This window comes from Callithrix jacchus, chromosome 9 (assembly GCF_049354715.1).
Source record: "Callithrix jacchus isolate 240 chromosome 9, calJac240_pri, whole genome shotgun sequence".
Taxonomy (NCBI): Eukaryota; Metazoa; Chordata; class Mammalia; order Primates; family Cebidae; genus Callithrix; species Callithrix jacchus.
Window position 1 is genome coordinate 38853653 of NC_133510.1, and position 23175 is coordinate 38876827.

Sequence of the window (23175 nt, forward strand, 5' to 3'; positions counted from 1 at the left end):
TCACCATGTTGGTCAGGCTGGTCTTTAACTCCTGACGCCAAGTGATCCACCCGCCTTGGCCTTGGTGCTGCAATTACAGGCATGAGCCACCACACCTGGCTACAGTTTTCTAAGCAGCACTTGTTAGCAAATGATAGCCCACAAGCCAAATCCAGCCCACCACTTGTTTTTGTATGGCCCATGAGCCAGGGAACATTTTTACACACAATAATTTACAATCAATTTGATGATAGAGAACACTAACTTCGGATTCTAATTAAGTGAAAGGTTATCTTCCCCCAAAGGATTCCATTTTTATTAGTAGATCCATATTATTAATTCAGATAAGCTACATTATAGTTCCCAGGCTTCTGAATGTTTTCTAGAAACTGAGTCAAATTAACTTGGGAGACACTTCAATAAAATTTCAATGCAGTTATCAGAATATGTCACTGGCTATTAAATGACTATAATAAATAGATATTTTACCATAATAAGTTGGAAGAGTCCGTCCAGTAATAGTACTTTTATCTAAAGTGGTTTATAAAGCCAATATGATGAAACTGAGAGTAAAAGCTTTCCTTTATAGAAAATATACAACAATAATCTGGGTATTAGAAGAGATGCCAATTAATACTGAAATATTTAGCTACAGCTACTGCCACAAAAATCAATGTATTTAATTCTTAAATGCATGTTGGTTTAAATAGCAGTCCCTCTTTTCTGTGGGAGTCCTAAAAGTCAGCATATTACAACAAAAGCATAAATCTTGCTCATTATACAAATTGTTAAATACTCAAAGAAATAACAAAACATACTATTTGTACATAGCTAAGAGGATTTTGTTTCTTCTATAAAAATCTAGGCTGGGTATGGTGGCTCATGCCCATAATCCCACCACTTTGGGAGGCTGAGGTGGGCAGATCACCTGAGGTCAGGAGTTTGAGACCAACCTGGCCAACATGGTGAAACGCCATCTGTACCAAAAATACAAAAATTAGCTGGGCATGGTGACATAGGCTGGCAATCCCAGCTACCTGGGAGGCTGAGGCAGGAGAATTGCTTGAACCACGGAGGCAGAGGTTGCAGTGAGCTGAGATCGTGTCACTGCACTCCAGCGTGGGTGACAGAGCAAGACTTCATCACAAAAAAAAAAAAATCTAAAAAATATCCAATATTTGATATTTCTTACCTCTAAAATTCCTTTCCTTTTCTTTTCTTCACTGTCTGTGAATCCACTTATGATTTGATAACAGTCTTTACAAACTTTGTTCAATTTACCACCATCATATTCAAGTTGAGCTTTGTAGTCCGAGCATTTCCAACAAACCACCTTAAATTTAAGAGAAAAACGAACAGTAATCATATTTAAAGGACACAATTTAAGCAATAATCAATTATAGGCAATAATGAACGAGAAAGTGTTAAGCATCCAAGGCAGATTTTTGTTAGAAAAGGAACATCCCTATAAACAATAGACGTAGGGTGTTTCAACTGTGTTTGGAAGGAGCTCTGCTCACTCATCCTTCTTTTCCTAGCCTCTAAAGGTAGAAGACCCTCAAAGGCTTAGTCTAGACTTTGACTCTTCATACTTCTGAATGTTCGTCAATATCCTCTCCAAACTGCTCATGACCTTCCCTGCTCTGAATCCACCCAACCCCCTCCTCCCAACCCGGTCTCCTCTCAGTCCTTTCTATTGCAGGAAATGGGGCAGTCATACAACTAGTCCTGTGTCTGACACATAGGAGTCATCTCCAAAACCTTTCAATCTCACCCATAGATTTTCTATTTTACAATGTCCCACTGATTTTACTTTCTAAATATTTCTTCAGTCCATTTTTCCACAACTTCTTTATAACCACCCAAGTCCATTTCCAGGCCTCCACTCTTATACCTCCTCCAAGCTATATCTTCTAAACAGTGGAGTGATGCCCCTCTTAAAGATGCTAATCTGGGCTGGGCACAATGGCTCACACCTGTAATCCCAGCACATTGGGAGGTGGGTGGATCACAAGGTCAGGAGATTGAGACCATCCTGGCCAACATGGTGAAACACCATCTCTACTAAAAGTACAAAACTTAGCCAGGTGTGGTGGTATGTGCCTGTAGGCCCATCTGTCCAGCCTGGGCGACAGAACAAGATTCTGTATAAAAAAAAAAAAAAAAAGAATGCTAATCTGGTCAAGTGTGGTGGCTCCTGTAATCCCAGCACTTTGGGAGGCCAAGAAGGGCAGATTACCTGAGTCTAGGAGTTCTAGACCAGCCTAGGTGGAGCTTGTGCTACTGTACTCTATCCTGGGTGACAGGGTAAGACCCAGTCTCAAAAAAAAAAGCTACTCTGATTTATTCCTCCTCTATTTAAAATCCTTCACTCTTTCCTTTGCTCTTGGCTAAAGAACCAATTTTTAATCATGGCCTACAAAGTCCTGCATAATTTGCCTTCTTTCTGGTCTTTCTGGGCTGTGTCCTCAGTGACACTGGCTTCTTATAGTTCCCAAAGGCCATGCTCTCTGCCTTTCTCCTCTCTGCTTCACTGAGTTAACTTTTGGTTTCCCTTCAGATGTTGGCTCAAATTCCAGCTCCTCAATGAGGACTCCTCCAAATCCCGGAAGACAGCATGTCTCCTGTCAGTGTTCCCTGCATTTTCTTTCATAGCAATGATTACAGTTTTTCATTTTATTCTTGTATGATTATTTGATTGTTTATTTCCCTTACAGGGCTGTAAGCTCCAAGAGAGACTGTCTTTGATTATTTTGCTCAACAGACACATAATAAACGTTCACAGACTGCAAATGAATGAATACAACGCAAATGTATATTTCTTAGTGGTCACTTTTTTCTTTTTTGAGATGGAGTTTCACTCTTGGTACCCAGGCTGGAGTGCAATGGCGTGATCTCGGCTCACCACAACCTCCGCCTCCCGGGTTGAGGCAATTCTCCTGCCTCAGCCTCCTGAGTAGCTGGGATTACAGGCACACGCCACCATGCCCAACTAATTTTTTGTATTTTAGTAGAGACAGGGTTTCACCATGTTGACCAGGATGGTCTCGATCTCTTGACCTTGTGAGCCACCCGCCTCGGCCTCCCAAAATGCTGGGATTACAGGCGTGAGCCACTGCCTCCGGCCACTTTTTTCTATTATAGGATTTGTTTAAAATCTTCTAGTTTAATATTTTCTTCCTTTTATAGAAGTACATTTCCCCCTCAATTTATAGTAGACAAATTGTATTAAAGAAGATATATCATTTAAATTTTTGTTGTGGGTTTATAGCATTTGAAATTCAAGATAAGAATGGTCCACTGTTTGCTCATAATTACAATGAAATTACTCTGGGATTGAATTAGACATACTTGTATCTGCAAAGTCATACCGTCCATTTTATTTATTTTCAAATCATAGCACAGTATTTTGACAATGCATATGCAAACACATATTTAGTTTACTGAAAGCAAGTATGCCAATATCGGAAATCATTTCAAGCAAACTTAATGATAGATTTTTAAAAGTCTTATACTGATAAAAAAACTATTTGCTGTCAATTTAATTTTGATCACAAAACTACCTTCTTGAATCAAAAATAAGTCGGAGGAAAATAGGAATAAGCTTAAAAAAACTGTCAATAAGAATTGTTTCACTTAAGCACACAAATTATATATTAGCTCATGACACTGTAAAAAAAAAAAAAAAAAAAAGCTACAGCCGGGCACGGTGGCTCATGCCTGTAATCTCAGCACTTTGGGAGGCCAAGGTGGGCGGATTGCCTGAGCTCAGGAGTTTGAGACCAGCCCAGGCAACACAGTGAAACCCCGTCTCTACTAAAATACAAAAAAAAAATTAGCCAGGCATGGCGGCGAGCACCCATAGTCCCAGCTACTCAGGAGGCTGAGGCAGAAGAATTGCAAGAACTTGGGAGGTAGAGGTTACAGTGAGCCAAGATCAAGCCACTGCACCCAGCCTGGGCGACAGAGCCAGACTCAGGTTCAAAAAACAAAAAACAACAAAAAAAGCTACTTGCCAGGTACGGTGGCTCATGCCTGTTATCCCAGCACTTTGGGAGGCTGATGCAGGCTGATCATGAGGTCAAGAGATTGAGACCATTCTGGCCAAGATGGTGAAACCCCGTCCATATATATACACATACTCTTAACTTATTCCTCCTCTATTTAAAATCCTCAGATCACCTCAGGTCCAGAGTTTGAGACCAGCCTGGCCAACACAGAAAAAACCCGTCTCTACTAAAAATACAACGATTAGCTGGGCATGGTGGCACAGGCCTGTAATACCAGCTACCTGGGAGTCTGAGGCAGGAGAATCACTTGATACTGTTCTCTGTGTCTCCCATTCCTTTTAGGAGAAAGGCTATGATCTTTAACTTGGTTTACAAAGTCCTCCAAAAATTGCCTCTCTCCAGCTTCATTCCATAGTTTGTTCCTCACTTTTCTGTATGAAACTCAGCTCAGTAGCTGACCAAACCATGATCTAATCATGTTAATAAGTAGCATCATTACATTTAATTATTGGAAATATTGTTATTAACTTAGAAACATATTTTTGGATAAGGAACTTGAAACTTCATAAACAGCAGGGGAATTTATAAAGTATCAAAGACAAACAAAAACCAGAAAAATTGTAAGTTTTTATAGAAGTTCATATAGTTTTTTTGTTTTTCTTTTTTTTTGAGATGACGTCTTGCTCTGTCACCCAGCCTGGAGTGTAGAGGTGTGATCTTCGCTCACTGCAGCCTTGACCTCCTGAGCTCAAGCGATTCTCCCACCTGAGCCTCCTGAGTAGCTGGGACTACAGGCATACGCCGCCATCCAGGCTAATTTTTGTATTTTTTGTAGAGACAGAGTTTCACCATGTTGCCTAGCTGGTCTCAAATGCCTGGCCTCAAGCAATCCTCCTGCCTCAGTCTCTCTTCAAAGTGCTGGGATTATAGGTGTGAGCTACCATGCTCAGCTGACGTTTATGTAACTTTAGGATATAGAAAGACTATGCAAACAGTCATAATGAAACATATAACCATTATTAAATATGTTTTTGACTCCTGCTGCTGTCGGTATGAGAGATAACTCTGAGAAGAATTTTGCTATAATACAATTGGATCCTGGACAAAATACAGCAAGTAATTGTAATGTTTTATATCTTCACACTAAAGTAAGAGAACTCACCAAGGCCCCCAAACCCAGTGAACAAAAAAACAACAGACATGGCCGGGCGCAGTGGCTCACGCCTATAATCCCAGCACTTTGGGAGGCCGAGGCGGGTGGATCACAAGGTCAAGAGATCAAGACCCTTCAGGTCAACAAGGTGAAACCCCGTCTCTACTAAAAATACAAAAATTAGCTGGGCATGGTGGTGTGCGCCTGTAGTCCCAGCTACTTCGGAGGCTGAGGCAGGAGAATTGCTTGAACCCAGGAGGTGGAGGTTGCGGTGAGCTGAGATCGTGCCATTGCACTCCAGTCTGGGTAACAAGAGTGAAACTCCTTCTCAAAAACAAACAAACAAAAAAACAACAAAAAGACAGACATACAGTAAGCTGAAATTGTAATGGTGGATGAATAGAGCAAATGAGGCTTGGGCTGGGCAGTGCTGGAATTAGGAGACAGTCCATGGGGCCTGAAGGCCATGGGAGAACTGACCCTGAGACTCTGTCATGTCAAAACTTATGAAAGGAAGATAATGGTGGCCAGGCGCAGTGGCTCACGCCTCTAATCCCAGCACTTTGGGAGGCCGAGGCAAGCAGATCACGAGGTCAAGAGATCGAGACCATCCTGGCAAACATGGTGAAACCTCATCTCTACTAAAAACACAAAAATTAGCTGGTCGTGGTGGTGCATGCCTGTAGTCCCAGCTACTCGGGAGGCTGAGGCAGGAGAATTGCTTAAACCTGGGAGGCGGAGGTTGCAGTGAGCCGAGATTGTGCCACTGCACTCCAGCCTGGCGCCTGGTGACGGAGTGAAACTCTGTCTCAAAAAGAAAATTAAAAAAGAAGGGAAGATAATGAAGCATCAACCAAATACAAGCTCACACTGAGAAGAGACTAATTATAGCAGAAAGCAAGCCTCCAGGAACTAGAATTTAGTAGAAACAACAGATTTGGAACCCTTGAAATGTCTTCAGCTAGGCCAGGCACAGTGGCTCATGCCTGTGATCCCAGCACTTTGGAAGGTAGAGGTGGGCAGATCACCTGAGGTTGGGAATTCAAAACCAGCCTGACCAACATGGAGGAACCTCGTCTCTTCTAAAAATACAAAATTAGCTGGGCGTGGTGGTGCATGCCTGTAATCCCAGCTACTTAGGAGGCTGAGGCAGGAGAATCGCTTGAACCCAGGAGGTAGAGGTTACAGTGAGCTGAGATTGCGTCATTGCACTTCAGCCCAGGCAACAAGAGCAAAAATACTGTCTTAAAAAAAAAATGCCTTTAGCTACTGGCATTATTAGATACAAATGTGAAAATTACATTAGAAATGTTTGAAAACAAAGTGGCAAACAACGAAAACTATCAAAAATGATCAGGCAGATTTTGGAAGGAAATAACTTTTGGAAATAATTAAAATAAAAAATGAACAAAACGAACAAAACAAAAAACCAAATAGCAGATTCACTACAACTGAAGAGTAAATAAACAAAACAGGAGACAGAGATGAATAAAATGCCAGAGAGACACAGAGATAGAAAAAACAAGAGAAATGGAAGATGGAATGAAGTGATCTTTTTTTTTTTTTGAGACGGAGTTTCACTCTTGTTACACAGGCTGGAGTGCAATGGCGCCATCTCAGCTCACCGCAACCTCCGCCTCCTGGGTTCAAGCAATTCTCCTGTCTCAGCCTCCCGAGTAGCTGGGACTACAGGCGCGTGCCACCATGACCAGCTAATTTTTGTATTTTTAGTAGAGACGGTGTTTCACCTTGTTGACCAGGATGGTCTCGATCTCTTGACCTCGTGATCCACCAGCCTCGGCCTCCCAAAGTGCTGGGATTATACACGTGAGCCACCGTGCCCAGCCAAAGTGATCTTATGTACACCTCATCTGAATCCCACAGGGAGAGAATAAGAAAAAAGAGAAATACGTAACAGAAAGACTATATTATAACTTTTCTAAGAGTTAATTTCTGAATCATATAATGGAGAAAATAGAACCTTCCACACATGAGAATTGAGAAACTGTAAGAACAGTATAGGGCTGGGCACACGGTGGCTCATGCCTATAATCCCAGCACTTTGGGAGGCCGAGGGGGGTGGATCACAAAGTCAGAAGTTAGACACTAGCCTGGCCAACATGGTGAAACCCCATCTCTACTAAAAGTACAAAAATTAGCTGGGCATGGTGGCGTGCACCTGTAATCCCAGCTCCTCGGGAGGATGAGGCAGGAGAATTGCTTAAACCCGTGGGGCAGAGGTTGCAGTGAGCAGAGATTGTGCCATTGCACTCCAGCCTGGGTGACAGAGCAAGACTCTATCTGAAAAAAATAAAAAATAAAAAAAATAAACGGTATACAACACACTTCAAACAATCCCTGGCACTTGTACATCATAAATGGTAACTGCTGTTATTTTTCTTTCTGCTCCTCTCCCCTTCGTTTCACCTTACTTCATTATTCTATGTCAATTAATAGCACACTACCATTTATCCAGTCACCCAAATCTTAACATTAAAGTCATTCCTGACTACTTACTTCCTGTCTTCCTCAACTCTTTTTTCATTGAACCAGTTCCCTTTAAAGCATCATCAAATCTAAGCATCTTACCATGGCATCTCTGGCTCTCAATGACCTGATTCCTACCCCCACCATTCCAGCCCCCGTTTTCTGCCAGTCCCTGTCTTGCAGTGCTGACTCTAATACCAAGCAGTTTGTGTCCACCAATACCTAACGTGTATCTTCAGTGTGAAGCATTATTCCTAAGATTCTCAGGAAGCACCATCCTTCAGGCTGCCAGGCCACCAAGGGAAACATTTGGGATCATAGCAATAGGTCTGGCTGCCTACCCTTATCTCAAAGTCCAGCAGAATGCACTCCATGTCATGCCCACTTTCCTGTCTCTCAGGTCCCAGGAAAAGGCCCAGCTCTCTGGCTATTTTCTCAGCCTCATCGTCAAACATACTCCTCTGTACGTAATTTTTTTTTTTGAGACGGAGTCTTGCACTGTCACCTGAGCTGGAGTGCAATGGCATGATCTCGGCTCACTGCAACCTCCGCCTCCTGGGTCTAAGCGATTCTCCTACCTCAGCCTCCTGAGGAGCTGGTATTACAGGTGCCCACCACAACGTCCGGCTAATTTTTTTTAAGTAGAGACAGGGTTCCAGTATGTTGGCCAGGCTGGTCTCTAACTCCTGCCCTTGTGATCCACCTCACTCGGCCTCCCAAAGTGCTGGGATTACAGGTGTGGGCCACCATGCCTGGCCTGTGTACATAATTTAACCTAGTTCATCTCCTACTTTCCCCTCCATGCCCTTCCATTGGGCCCTTTGGAACTTTCACTCTAGAATCAACCTCTTCCATATCCTCAGGCTCTTTTCTCTAGTGGAGGTTCCCCACCGCCCCCACTCCATTTCACCTTCTGTCACCTCTGAGACCTCAGGGCTGAGAGCTGAGGCTTGTATTCCCTGACTCTTTTCTTGCTTCAAAACCCCTAGCACCTCTGAGGCCCGTTATTGTCCAGCTCTACACATCTCCCCTACTGAGTTAGCATCTCCTCATCAGCTGCCCCACACCCATTCACTCAGGAATTTCTCACTAATGGAACATAGTTCTCTGATCTACCCCAATGTCCATGGATTTCAGCATTCATGTGACAAGCCCAACTCTACCACCTCATATCCCTGCGGCCAGTGCTGTGCAGTCTACCTTACTATCCAATCTCATGGTCACCCCCAGGACTTTGTCACCAGAGGGTGAACCACATTTGGCAGGCCAGATTCACATATCCCATTTTTTTCACAAACATCTCTCATATTTCTCATTCATTGACCCCAAGATGTCCGCTACCATACATTTCTGAACTTACCGAAATCCTTCTGTCCACCGACCCCACCACAATGAGAACATTAACCATCAGCCCTGCCTCCTAGCTTTCCTGCTCTTTGTATCTGATTGAGACTCCTCTTATTCATTATTAACTCTCGGATGCAAATGCTTCCCTGCTCTTCCAGTGCTTTTCTCATTATACTTACTCTGGATAAACCCTGCTATCTGCCTTCTCTGGCCTGAGTTTCTTTATCTTATTAGAAAAAAATCACTGCCACTAAGCTGACTAGCATCCCTTTAAATTTGTAACTATAAACTTCTAACAGGTAACCAAGTCCATCTTTGTTCCTCTGCCAGGCTCACTTTTCTCTGCCCAGAGAAAACTTTCACACTTAGTCCTCTTTCTCGAATCTCCCCACCTCCTCCTTCCTTTAACTGATGATTCAACTTTGTTCTTTTCAACTTCACTTTCAACTGATGATTCTGCTTTGTTCTTCAGTAAACATATAGATGTTGCACCTAAACTCCCTCATTTCTCATCATCAGAAACAACGAAAATGCCAACTCACCTACATTTGTACCCATTCTTTTCTTTTTCCCTTCTGATATAATGGAGGAAGTTTTCCTCTCCCCATCAAAGCCAGAACTTCCACTTGTACTGTGGGTTCCTTGTACTCTTGTTTCTCATAGAAAAATGTCATTGTTGGCCATTATTTATTTCTCTAATACTCCTCGTCTTTTTCTCTAATACTTCTCGTCCTTCATGCTCCAGCCTCATGACCTTTGGCAGTCTCATTAACAGACCAAGTTCCTTCCTACCTCGGGTCTCTGCATATAGACTTCCACTGTCTGAAGTTTTTTCCCATTTCTATTGATTATTAGCTCTTTCTCAACCTTTTTTTTTTCTTGTATTGAATAAGAGTTTCATTCTTATTGCCCAGGCTGGAGTGCAATGCTGCAATCTTGGCTCACTGTACCCTCCACCTCCCAGGTTCAAGCAATCCTCCTGCCTTAGCCTCTCAAGTAACTGGGATTACAAGCACAAGCCACCATGCTCGGCTAATTTCGTATTTTTAGTAGAGACGGGATTTTGGTCAGACTGGTCTTGAACTCCTAACCTCAGGTGATCCGCCCACCTCGGCCTCCCAAAGTGCTAGGATTACAGGTGTGAGCCCCTGTGCCTGCCCCCTTTTTCTCAGTCTTTTAAGCATCAACTTAACTACCAACCCCTTAGACAGGTCTTTTATTTCCCAACTAAAATTGGTTCCAAATCTTCCTCTATTACTAATACTGTCCATTTTTAACATTAACTTTTCAATTGCTTTTTTATTCTATCTATAGTAATCTGAAATTCTTATTTGTCTGTCTTCTCCATTACAATGTAAGCTCTGTAAAGCCAGGGAACATTTTGTCTAACAGTTTTTCTCCAGAGCTCAGCACAGTGCTCTGCACATAACTGGCACCAAAATAAACGTATTGATTCAGTGACACATTGAAAGCTATTGTGTGTGTGTGTGTGTGTGTGTGTCCCAAGTTGATGACTTTACATCACTTGTATAGTTACTAGCAACCTTAATGATCAAGAAATCTCATTTACATATCCACATGCTCGACAATGATGCCTCCTTCGCGTCAGTGCATTGAAAGGTTCTTTACATTTCATACACATTGTCACTTCATTATCTCGGATCCATCTTGGGGCTCTTTTCCCTAGCTCGGCAGTCTAAAAAGGAAAGAAAGATTCAATTTTAATAGGAAAAAACTACAATTCCCTTTTATGGTTATTATTTTTTGAAATAACTTTAACTGCATTGCTCAAACCATGTCCTGAAACTCAAGAATAAGGTCAGTGCGGTGGCTCACACCTGTAATCCCAGCACTTTGGGAGGCCGAGGCGGGCAGATCACCTGAGGTCAGTAGTTCAAGACCAGCCTGGCCAACATGGTGAAACCCTCTTTCTACAAAAAATATAAAAATTAGCCAGGCACGGTGGCATGCACCTGTAATCCCAGCTACTTGGGAGGCTAAGGCAGGAAAATCACTTGAACCTGGGAGGTGGAGGTTGTAGTGGGCCAAGATTGTGCCACTGCACTTCAGCTTGGGCGACAGAGCAAGCCTCCATCTTAAGAAAAAAAAAAAGAGTAAGAAAAATTCAAAGAAGTTCAAGTAGAATGAAAGGGCACTCACTATTGTGTTCATCTAAGAATGAGATTCTGTCTAAACAGCCATATCTGACATTGTAAAGGGAAAAGGTTGAAGAACAAAATGATTCTGCAACTGCAAAGATATAGAAGAGCTTGAAGTTAAGAATTTAATTCAACTCACAGAAACCTCTGAATGAATGTCATTATCCTTTGCAATTGCATTTCTGAAGGTTTCATGCCTTTGATGAAAAGCATCGATGGTTTCTTGAAGGGCCTAAATTATAAGTAAAATTCAAAGCACACATTCAAGTGTCTCATATAAACCAATGAATATACTTTATCAAACAAATATCTATAATAGGAATCACTTTGAAAATTAAGTGAACCTGCTTTAATGATGACTATATATTAAAATATACACAACAATATATGCACATTGGTGTACACAGAGATGTTATTAAAAAACAAAAGTGAAAATAAGCTGGGCGCAGTGGCTCACACCTGTAATTCCAGCACTTTGGGAGACTTGAGACGGGCAGATTGCTTGAGCTCAGGAGTTCAACACCAGCCTGGGCAACATGGCAAAACGTCGTCTCTATGAAATACACAAAAACATTAACTAGACATGGTGGTGCACGTCTACAGTCCCAGATACTCAGGAAGCTGAGATGCAAGGATTGCTTGAGCCCAGGCAGAGACTGCAGTGAGACATGATTGCACCACTGCACTCCAGACTGGGTGAGAATGAGATCCTGTCTCAAAAAAAAAGAAAAGAAAAGAAAAATGACACTTACCTTGATCCATTCTTCCTTGTCTTGTGCAGAACTAAAACAAAACAAAATTAAAGTGAATGCAAAGAACATTAATGATTATTTACATCTGGTAAATGAAACTATGCTTTCATGTTATTCCAACTTTCTGGAAAATTCAGGGATGTTATGGAAGGAATTACAGTAAAAATTAATCTCTTGCAATTGAACAAATGAAATTCTTCTTAAATAGGGATTCAGACTATCTGCTGACTTTGGTACACATAAAATGTGATGGGGTTAGTTAGGTTTAGCTTCCATTAATATACTGTCCTGACATAAATTTTAATAACCATCATCTGGTTAGATATATCAGGTGACTGTATATATAGCATTATACTGAATATACAACAGCTAATCTTCCAGTTTCTAAAACACATGAAGGCGACTAAAGGCTGCTAGTCACAGCCCATCTTAGAACAGATAATAATTATCTTTGACAATCTCAAGTATCTCTTTAAAGCCTTAGGGAGCTATTTAACATTTCCTTTATAAAGAATTTTATTTTATTTTCCAGTTCTTAGGAGGCTTTAGGCAATATCAAACCTAACCCATTTTAGATAAAGAAAAGCATATAAAAAATTTAAATGCCTGGAGGAAGGAAGTTTCACAGACTAATAGATCCAGTGTTCAGAAAAAACATTTCCTTGACTGTAGTCAGGTTCCCCTTTTCCTATAAGCCGAACTTCATTTCCTCTTTCTTGCAGGTAGCTTACAGTGCTGGCTGCTGTCACAGACCGCATTTGAAAGATCCTTTTTAGTGGACTCTAAACTGGGTACAATCTCCAAATTGAAGAATTCTGAAGAGGATCAGAGTGTGCTCTGTGTGTTTACATGTCCCTGGTAGAGGGGCTCAGTTTCAGTTCCAGCCTGAAGGTAACCTGCCTGATTCCCAGAGGTATGAAATATGCATGAGACTGGCTGGAGGACTGTTTCTGTGTCACAATCTATCTTTCCAGCAAATTACTGAACGCCATGATGTGCCAGGAATGCTGCTGGAATCTGTGTCTGCCAAGTGGAAGCTTCTGCTTATTGTTCAGCTGGGGCTTCAATCTTGCTTTGCAAAATTAAAAATGAAAAACTTCTCCCTACTGCTCTGCCTTGCCCCACAACCCTATGGCCCTGGAAGCACAGTTACTTGCCAGCTGCTTTTAGCCTTTCAAATGCAGAGACCCCAACAATTCCTTATTGCTTTTTGTTTTAGGTAGATTTCTTCCCTCTTTAGTTTACTTATTACTATACTTTTATTTCCACTTAGCAATAGAAAACTATAATAGTATTCTGTATCTAAAATAGAATACTTTTTAAAAGTAGAAGAACAAACACAAATGTATAAGTTCAGTCTTGAGCAAGAAAAGTGAAATTTTTTTTCCCCAGTTAGCTTCAGAATCAAATACTCTTTAAATATCTCCAAATATATGCCCAATATTTGATTCTAATACTTTCTCTGACACTCTGACTTTCTTGGAACTTCAGTGTTTGTCCCATTCTGAAAAGAGCATGATAGGCTGAACACGGTGGCTCATGCCTGTAATCCCAGCACTTTGAGAGGCCGAGGCGGGTGGATCACTGGAGTTCGGGAGTTTGACACCAGCCTGGCCAACATGGTGAAACCCCGTCTCTACTAAAAATAAGAAATTAGCCAGGTATGGTGGCACGTGCCTGTAATCCCTGCTACTCTGGAAGGCTGAGGCAGGAGGATTGCTTGAATCCGGAAGGCAGAGGTTGCAATGAGCCAAGATCGTGCCATTGCACTCCAGCCTGGACTACAAGAGTAAAACTTCGTCTCAAAAAAAAAAATAAAATAAAATAAAAGAGAGAGCATGATAGATCATACTGATAGTAATAACTTAATTCGGATCTTCAAAATCACCATACCAAAGTAAATACAACTAGAGCAATGAGATTAGGTAACTAAGAAATTTAAGACAGAACAACCATGTTTCTAACACGAATTGGAAGGTATCCAGTACTGTGTGTTGGAATGTTATAAAGTGATGACTGCCTGTACTTAAGAAAATTCCTCACCAATTAGCCCCATCTTGATGAGAAAATAGCCCAACCGGCTAAAGAAGGACTGAAAGTATCCATTTAGACAAACTAAGAAACCTCAGAAGTATCTTCCCTGTGGTTAGACACATCTCTTGGATTTGCAGATTAGAAGTGTGCTGAAATTTCAGAGTCAGCAATGCCTTCATTCTTCTGCAATGAAAACTGTGATGATCAGAACTATTGATGAGGTTGGGTGCAGTGACTCACGCCTGTAATCACAGCAGTATGGGAGGCCAAGGCGGGTGGACTGCCTGAGGTCAGGAGTTTGAGACTAGCCTGGCCAAAATGGCGAAACCCCGTCTCTTCTCAAAAATAAAGAAGTTAGCTGGGCTTGGTGACAGGCGCCTATGATGCCAGCTACTCAGGAGGCTGAGGCACGAGAATCCATTGAATCTGTGGCGTGGAGGTTGCAGTGAGCCAAGATCACATCACTGCACTCCAGCCTGGGCAACAGAGCAAGACTGTGTCTCAAAAAATACAAAAAGCAAACTATTAATGAGTGTTCCCTGTTGCCAGGACCAGTATCTTAGTAAATCAACCACTGAGTGAGGACTCAGTCAAGAGCCTTCAGCATAGCATCATATATTCTTCCCTTGGGTTTAAGGGGCTGGGACCCAATCCTACCATGAGGAGATAGGAAAACCATGACATTCAAAGGCAAGTCTGAAATGCTACCTGCTCCCTAAGGAAAAGGAAGTTCAGTATACATTCTCTGTAGGAAATCAAAGAACTGGCTTTCTTCAAACTTTCCCAGCCTGCCACCTTCCGTAACTATAAATTCACCAATTCTTGGAGGGCACAGATTCCTGTTAAAATGATTTGTTCTCTTTTTAAAATCTGAAATTTAAGCGTTGGCAGTTACTAAATGTAAATATCCAGAATAAATTCATCTGAGCAGCCAGAAACATAAGCTAATGGTGGAAAGGATCAGAAGAACATTCTGAGTCTTCATGGATTCTGGGGTATTAACACCACTACAGCTAGGACTGGTTCTTAACCCTCGGCTCTGTGACCTGCTAAAGCATCCAAATTTTTACCAGGCTAGACATTTGAATAAATAGATGACCGTATTTTTTTCAGACAGGTCTTGCTCTGTTGCCCAGGCTGGAGTGCAGTGGTGGGATCTCAGCTCACTGCAACCTCAGCCTCCTGGGTTCAAACGATTCTCCTGCCTCAGCCTCCCAAATAGCAGGATTACAGGCATCCACCACCATGCCTGGCTAATTTTTGAAGTTTTAGCAAAGACGGGGTTTTGCCATGTTGGCCAGGCTGTCTTGAACTCCTGATGATCTCAAGTGATCCTCCCACTTCAGCCTCCTAAAGTGCTGGGATTACAAGCATTAACCACTGTGCCCAGCCTGGATGACTGTTTCTAAAGCAGGTATTTCAAAACCTGACAGCACTCTATATTCCAGAGGTTCATGCATGAGGTAGCCATGATCAACTGCAGTGGCTCTCATGGGTTTTTTTTATCCTTTAAAAAATGCTTATGGGCCAGGCACGGCGGCTCATGTCTGTAATCCCAGCACTTTGGGAGGTTAAGGCAGGCAGATCACCTAAGGTCAGGAGTTCGAGACCAGCCTGGCCAACATGGTGAAACCCCGTCTCTAATAAAAATACTAAAATTATCTGGGGGTGGTGGGAGGCAATGTAATCCCAGCTACTCAGGAGGCTGAAGTAGGAGAATTGCTTGAACCCAGGAGGCGGAGGTTGCAGTGAGCCAAGATGGTGACATTGCATTCCAGTCTGGGCAACAAGAGCAAAACTCCGTCTCAAAAAAAGAAAAAGAAAATGGTTAGAGTTAGCGGACTGTTAGCCAGAACTCCAGCCCTTTCTCTGCAAATCAATACAAATACAACAAGAGCCATATCCTCCAGAAGTCCTGGTTGCCAGAGACCACCTGAGCCCCTAATGGCTCCCTTCATGCATCCTGCAACTACAGTGGTAGAAGTTTTACCCTTACCACCTTGCCCCTTACCAACATTTCCTTCCATTCAAGTGCCCCATAGCCCCTAAAATGTAGACTCTGAAAGACTCAGAGTTTAGCATGGAATAATAAACATCAATAAACATTTGTGGACCAAAAGGAGGGCTAGAGGAAGGATTAGAGTTAATCAATGTACTCAATGCTTACTGTCTACAAACCACTGTCCTAGGCACTATGAAGGAAGGAATCAAGAGAGAGGAGACATGGCTCCTGCTTTTCAAGAACTTACAGCTCTGCGTTTACATCCAACCAGATTCCCAGAGATCTGCAGCATTCACTTGGGAAAAACCCTCCCCTCAGAGCCATTCTATTCTAATGATTCATTCTGATGCTTTGGGAAAGCAGTGTGATAGAAATGGTTGCCTCACCTGGCCTGCAGTTCCAGTGTTCTCTCTTTCCCAGATACCTGGAAAGTATGTGGATATTCTTCATTTTGAGTCTCCACAATTTTCATTCCATCAATGCCAACCCTGGTTCGAACTGTGAATTTAGAGCCTACCAAGCTGAATCTGGGCACACAGTACAGCAACATGTTATTGAACTGCAAAGAAGGAGAACACATATCAGTAAAGGAAATAAATAGGGGAAACTGACCAATTTTAAAAGTAGCCCTAGATAAAAATTCCAAGTAATTTCTAGAGAACATAGTACTTCCTGCATGAGAAAAATTATTTACTAAGACATTGAGGTTATATGATGTATAAAAAATCATATTCTTACATTTTGAAAAATGTATTTCCCACTCATGGCTCAGACATATTTTATTGGTATTTATGTAATAAATAATTTATACTACTGCACTAGGTAAATTAGTTCAATAAATTCACAACGAATTACTAAGGACCTTTGTTTGATATACCAGGAGCTTAAGTTCTTAACTTTGTAAGTTCTTAAACACAAGAATTTCTCACTGATGTATCTTAGAGGGAAAATCTAATAGGTGTTAGAAGAAGAAAGTAATATTTAGCAATTATTATTATATTTGAGATAGGGTTTCACTCCATCACCTAGGCTGCAATGCAGTGGTGCAATGATCTGCGTTTAAGTCAACCTTCCACCTCGGCCTTCTGAGTAGGTGGGACTCTAGAAACACATAACCATGCCCAGCTAGTTTTTCTTAGTTGAGATGAGCTCTTGCTGTGTTGCCCAGGTTGGTCTTGAACTCCTGAACTCAAGCAATCCCCCGGCCTCAGCCTCCCAAAATGCTGCAATTACAGATGTAAGCCACCACGCCTGGCCTGAATTAAAAATTTTTTTTTGTAGACATAGGGTCTAGCTATGTTGCTCAGGCTGGTCTTTTCTTTTTTTTTTAATTTAAAGAAAATGAATTAAAAAAAAATTCTACTTTAGGTTCTGGGGTACATGTGCAGATCATGCAGGATTGTTGCATAGGTACATACATACAGGGCAGGGGGGTTTGCTGCCTCCACCCCCCGTCACCTATATCTGGCATTTCTCCCCATGTTATCTTCCCCCAACCTTCCCACCCCCACTGTCCCTCCCCTCTTCCCCCAACAGACCCCAGTGTGTGATGCTCCCCTCCCTGTGTCCATGTGTTCTCATTGTTCAACACCTGCCTATGAGTGAGAACATGTGGTGTTTGACTTTCTGTTCTTGTGTCACTTTGCTGAGAATGATGGTTTCCAGGTTCATCCATGTTCCTACAAAGGACATGAACTCATCATTTTTTATGGCTGCATAGTATTCCACAGTGTATATGTACCATATTTTCCTTGTCCAGTCTATCATAGATGGGCTTTAAAGACCAGCCTGGGCTACTGTTTACTACAATAGCCCAGACTGGTCTTTAACTCCTGGCCTCAAATGATAATCCCACCTCAGCCTCCTGAAATGTTGGGATTATTGTATGAGACATAGCACCTGGTCAACAATTTTTTTTTTTTTACTAGAGTGTTTAATGTTAAGCTTTTAAAAAATAGCCAATTTATTAGATCAAATCTCATTAGAACATGCGGGGTTTGGACATTAAATCCTACATAAAAAGCAAGCCACAGGACCAAGGTCTGTATGATCACACAGTACTCTTGAACAGTATCATGAATCCTTAAGTCTTGCATAAGAATTTACCACATATGAATTTTCTGAAAAGCCATCAGTTTTATTAGAGGTCTTTAAAGACAGAGTCGTCTTCTTTACAAGATGTACTTTTAAAATGACTCTCATTTTGAAACTGAATCTAATTATGTACAGTCCCTAATTTCTAGTTAACAATTAACACCCCTTGCTGGCCAGGTGAGGTGGCTCACACCTGTAATCCCAGCACTCTGGGAGGCCCAGACAGTGGATCACTTGAGACCAGGAGTTTGAGACCAGCCTGGTGAAATGGTGAAACCCCATCTCTACAAAAAAATACAAAACTTGGCCAGGTGTGGTAGTGTGTGCATATGGTCCCAGCTACTCAGGAGACTAAGGCGGGATCCCTTGAGCCAGGGAGGCAGAGGTTTCTTGAACCAAGATCGCACCACTGTACTCCTACTGGGTAACAGAGTGGACTGCAACACACACACACACACACACACACACACACACACACACACAAAAAGCAAGGGCTATTAACTGCATGAAAAATGGTATGTTAGAAGGCTGATACAACAGAAATTCACATTTGATGACTTTATGAAAGCATTTAATTCATTTCTGAATATTTTAAAACATGGAAAGAAATAAAGCCCTAAATATTTGTGTTAATTTGAGGGCAGATTCCTAAGAGAAGGTCTATACTTATCTTCTTTCTTCATATTTAGTGTTTCTCAAGTTTTTTCTGGGGTTACATATATTTTAAGACAAGAGCAATTAGAGAATAAAATTATGTTTTAAAATTTACTTTCCCAATAGCATGTGGGCTAAACTCAACATGATTTTATTTTACTTGCTTTATCAAGATTTCTCAATTTACTAATTCTTCAAATTTTCTCTAAAATTTTACTTTCAGCTCAGTACTATTATTAGCAGAGGCTCTGAAGCCAGACTAGAAGCACTAAGCCTCCACTCTACCCCTTATGAGCTGTGCATACCCTCATGCCTCAAGGTCATTATCTGTAAAAGTCACAGTTTGCTGAGATTAAATGAAACAAATGTGAAATGTTTAGAACAGTGCTTTGCACAGACTAAGTGCTCAAATTCAACAAGCCTTCTCATTTTATTCTCCTTGGGACTTGAGTCTAGATCTGTCCTTCTAGGCCCTCTGTTCAGCTCCACATTGCTATGAAGACAAGGTCGCTGGGTATGTAAAACCTTCCAAAAAGTTTATGTGACGTTATGTAATAGTCACTCTGGAAGTTTGTTTCTTGCCAGTTGTTTTCGCATTTTGTAACTTCCTGTGGCCAGTGTTAAAAATTTCAGTTCCACACTGGAGAATGTAGAAATAAATGATCACTAAATACATTATAGATATATCCCAAGATATAACCTGTATTCTGGAAAAAATAGACAGAGCCTTCTTTTTTTCTTAAATAGATATGAGGTCTTGCTATGCTGCCCAGGTTGGTCTTGAATTCCTAGGCTGAAGCGATCCTCCGTCTCGGCCTCTCAAATATATCCTCTTGGGACGTAGGCCTTTATCATTAACTGTCTACTGTCGTTTGAGTCTGGCAATGACACCTGCATTTTACATAGATTTTAGAGATCTGAAAAGAAGTTCCACAAGGTTTTTATCACCATCCATATCCTAGTTTGATTAAGGCAACAGCTTGCTCGCTAAGTTCTGGTTAACACTTTTTTCTCTCTTCTATCTAGGCTTTCTCAGAGGATATTTGGTTGAAGCTGTGAATGTTGCAGGAGCTGCAGACTCACCAGCACAAGGCAAAGAGATCACACATTCCAGCCACCAACAATAACCAAATTGTTCCTGCAAACTGAGTGACAAATGTAATGGTATAGCATAAAATTTGTGAGTTATCTGCTACTTGTCCTCAAGCTGGCTTTCTAAAGTTCAGCACTCATGCTGTTTTACAGAAACAAGTCCATGAATATGGATGTTCTTAGCATTTGCCATTTGTAGTTATGCTCACATGACAGATTATCTAATAAATGTGTATGCTTCTCCTTCCTGTTCATGCTTTCAGGACTACATTCCCTCCTTTATATTCTCCCTAAATGGGACTTCACATTCTAAACTGCCAATAATTCTATATTAACCTTTGTTTTTTTTTTTTGAGATGGAGTCTTACTTTGTCACCCAGGCTAGAGTGCAGTGGCACGACCTCGGCTCACTGCAACCTTTGCCTCCCAGGTTCAAGTGATTCTCCTGCCTCAGCCTCCTAAGTAACTGGAACAACAGGCGTGCACCACAATGCCTGGCTAATTTTTTATATTTTTAGTAGGGTCGGGGTTTCACCATATTGGCCAGGCTGGCCTTGAACTCCTGACCTCATGATTTGCCTGCCTCGGGCTCCCAATGTGCTGGGATTACAGGCATGAGCCACCATGCCCTGCCCAATAATTCTATGTTCATCTTAATTAGTTCTGATCACAATCTAATGCTAGTCAATGAACATCCTTTTCCTTTTTGCTTAGGTGAAGGTGGGAGCTCTTGCAGAATATAAACATTGCTTACAAAGATTATGAGGTCATATATAGGAAGAAACCAAGTAGCTAGTCCTGTTCCCTCCATGAACCTTGTGCTCGTAGCAAAAGCCACCAACCACTTTTCCACAAATAATTACTTCCCTCTGGGTTTCCCTTGATATTGAAAAAGAAGTTACAGCAACTATGGCATGAAGAACATTGACTTTCCTTTTGAGGGTAGGAGACTCCCTTTTATTTCAAGCCCATAGCTTAGAAATAGTGATCAGTGAAGCAATCTCGGACTAGCAAAGCAATTTAGAAGTCCTAGGTTGTGATAAAAACCACAGGCCTCAATATTAAAAACACAGGGAGGATCCTCTTTCTTGATCTCTACTGTTCAAGTATTTTTATTTCAAGCCTCTAAAAATATATTTGACTGAAATAACTCAATTTCATTTTCTCACCAGTGACAATTTCAATTCATGTTTGCTTTCAAAGGTAATGGGATACTGGTGGAGAAAATTTCTAGTGCTTGCTGCTCTGTGTTCAAAGATTAAATAAGTTAAGGGAAAAATAATCGGAATCTATCAAGTTACAAGGAAATAAGGAACACAACAACTCCAAAGGGCCAAGGATAAAAAAGTCTTGGGTTGTTTTGTGGGATAATTTGGTGATTTTATTTTTTTTTTAAACTTTCAGATGTCAGATAGTTTATTTCAACAGAGTACCTGCTATAGTTTGAATGTGTCCTATAAAAAGTGTGTGTTGGAAACTTAATCCCTCATGCAGAAGTGTTGGGAGGTGGGGCCTAATGGTAAGTGTTTGGGTCATGAGGGCTCCACTAATCTATGAATTAATCTATGAATGGATTAATGCAGATGAAAAAAGGGCTTGAGGCCATGAGCTGGATTTCTTGCTCTCTCTCTCTCACCATGTGATGCCTTCTGTATGTCATGACGCAGTAAGAGGGCCCTCACCAGATGCCAGCCCCTCAATCTTGAACTTCCCAGCCTCCAGAACTGCGGAAAATAAAATCCCTGTTCTTTATAAATTAGCCAGTCTCAGGTGTTCCATGATAGCAACATGAAATGGCTTACATTAAACAGAATCCTACTTAACGTTAACAATGAAAAAGTATGGTGTGGAGGCAAGCAAATATGCAAACACATGAAGATCATTTAAAAGCAGATTCTAAATATAGTTTGGTTTTCCAGACAAATGTAATATCCCAAGGGTAGGAAACAGAAAACTAGCCCTCATTACCCTTCCAGAGAGAAAAGAAAAGAAAAATGGTGCTTCTGAAGTTTCTACAAGTAAAAGAACAAGAGGCTCCATGGGAATAAATGTACACTGGCAAGATAGGATTCTGTGACAAGCACAGCACTGGAGAGGGTGAAGGAAAAGAGTCAACGTGACACTGGAAATGTTTCTAAGATGGTCTTCAAAGAACAAATGTGGCTTTCCTAAAATTCCTGCCACGTGACCCCATTCTCTTGGGAGGCAATGGCATGTTATGTTTGATGGCCTAAAGTAACTGGAACGGGCAAGCGAGGTGGCTCACGCCTGTAATTCCAGCACTTTGGGAGGCTGAGGTGAGTGGGTCACCTGAGGTCAGGAGTTCAAGACCAGCCTGGCCAACATGGTGAAAACCTGTTTCTACTAAAAATGCAAAAATTAGCCAAGCATGGTGGCAGGTGCCTGTAATCCCAGCTCCTTGGGAGGCTGAGGCAGAAGAATGGCTTGAACCCAGGAGGCGGAGGTTGTAGTGGGCTGAGATTGTGCCATTGCACTCCAGCCTGGGGAACAAGAGGGAGACTTTGTCTCAAAAAAAAGAAAAAAAAGGTAACTGAAACAGGATGGGTCTTTTCCTCAGCCACTGACTGCCACTTTTCCCAAGGTTCTTAGCCACCCGTCCTCCAAAGAGCTGTTTAATTCAGCTCTGCATCAACATATTCAACATAAACCTCTTTCCAAAATAACTCCCAAATGTGAGAATTAAGCCCAGGCAATTGGTTAGACCCAGAGCTCAAAGTTTAACTACAGAGGCTGTCCATTAATGAGGAAGAGGAGAAAGGAAACTGATCCCAGTACCTAAAAGGCAAAGACAGAGGAAAGACATTGACTCCTGGTTACGTTACCTAGAACAGTATATTAAGCATGTCTTTTTATTATGTATTTTTGGTTTTGGGCATCTTAAGGCCTTTTTGACCCTGACAGGACTACTACTCCCAGGGTTAGGGTTAGCCAATTCCTAGAGAGAGCAGCACACCTATCATGTAGAAACCAACCAATTCAGGACCCACACCCGCAGTAACCTCCTGTATTGAACTTACTCTCTGGGTCACTATTCTCCTGCCCTAATCACCTCATGGCCAGGACAACAGCCCCTAAGCCCTAAGAAATTACTCGAACTAGTCAATCCTCACCTGGGTGCTCTGTCTTGCCCATTCCTTCCTGCAGAAACCACAATAAAGGCTCTTACCCACGTTTTCTGCATGCTCCTCTGCCTTCTGACTGATGCTAGTGCTTACCCACCGCCCTCTCAATTCACATACCATACCCTCGCCCACCCTGATTTGCCTTTCTGATGGCAATCATCTGATCTCTTATAATAGACCTCTGAAGAGGACTCTGAACCCTAACATGACACCTCTTTGTTTTCTATTTAGCTTTCTGTATTACCTCTGAAAGAAGTACTTCTGTTTAG

At 41.7% G+C, this 23175-nt stretch overlaps 1 protein-coding gene across 8 annotated transcripts in view; it reads right to left on the reverse strand.

Moving 5' to 3' along the window:
- FGD4 (FYVE, RhoGEF and PH domain containing 4) overlaps positions 1 to 23175 on the reverse strand; it is a 242795-nt gene that overhangs the window by 8142 nt on the left and 211478 nt on the right. For all 8 annotated transcript variants that reach the window (XM_078338932.1, XM_035255842.3, XM_035255847.3 and 5 more), the window contains 5 exons: positions 16310 to 16482; positions 11888 to 11918; positions 11275 to 11367; positions 10547 to 10672; positions 1172 to 1312 (listed from right to left, as the gene is read on the reverse strand). In XM_078338932.1, the coding sequence (XP_078195058.1) occupies positions 1172 to 1312; positions 10547 to 10672; positions 11275 to 11367; positions 11888 to 11918; positions 16310 to 16482 (564 nt within the window). The remainder of the gene's footprint in view (positions 1 to 1171; positions 1313 to 10546; positions 10673 to 11274; positions 11368 to 11887; positions 11919 to 16309; positions 16483 to 23175) is intronic.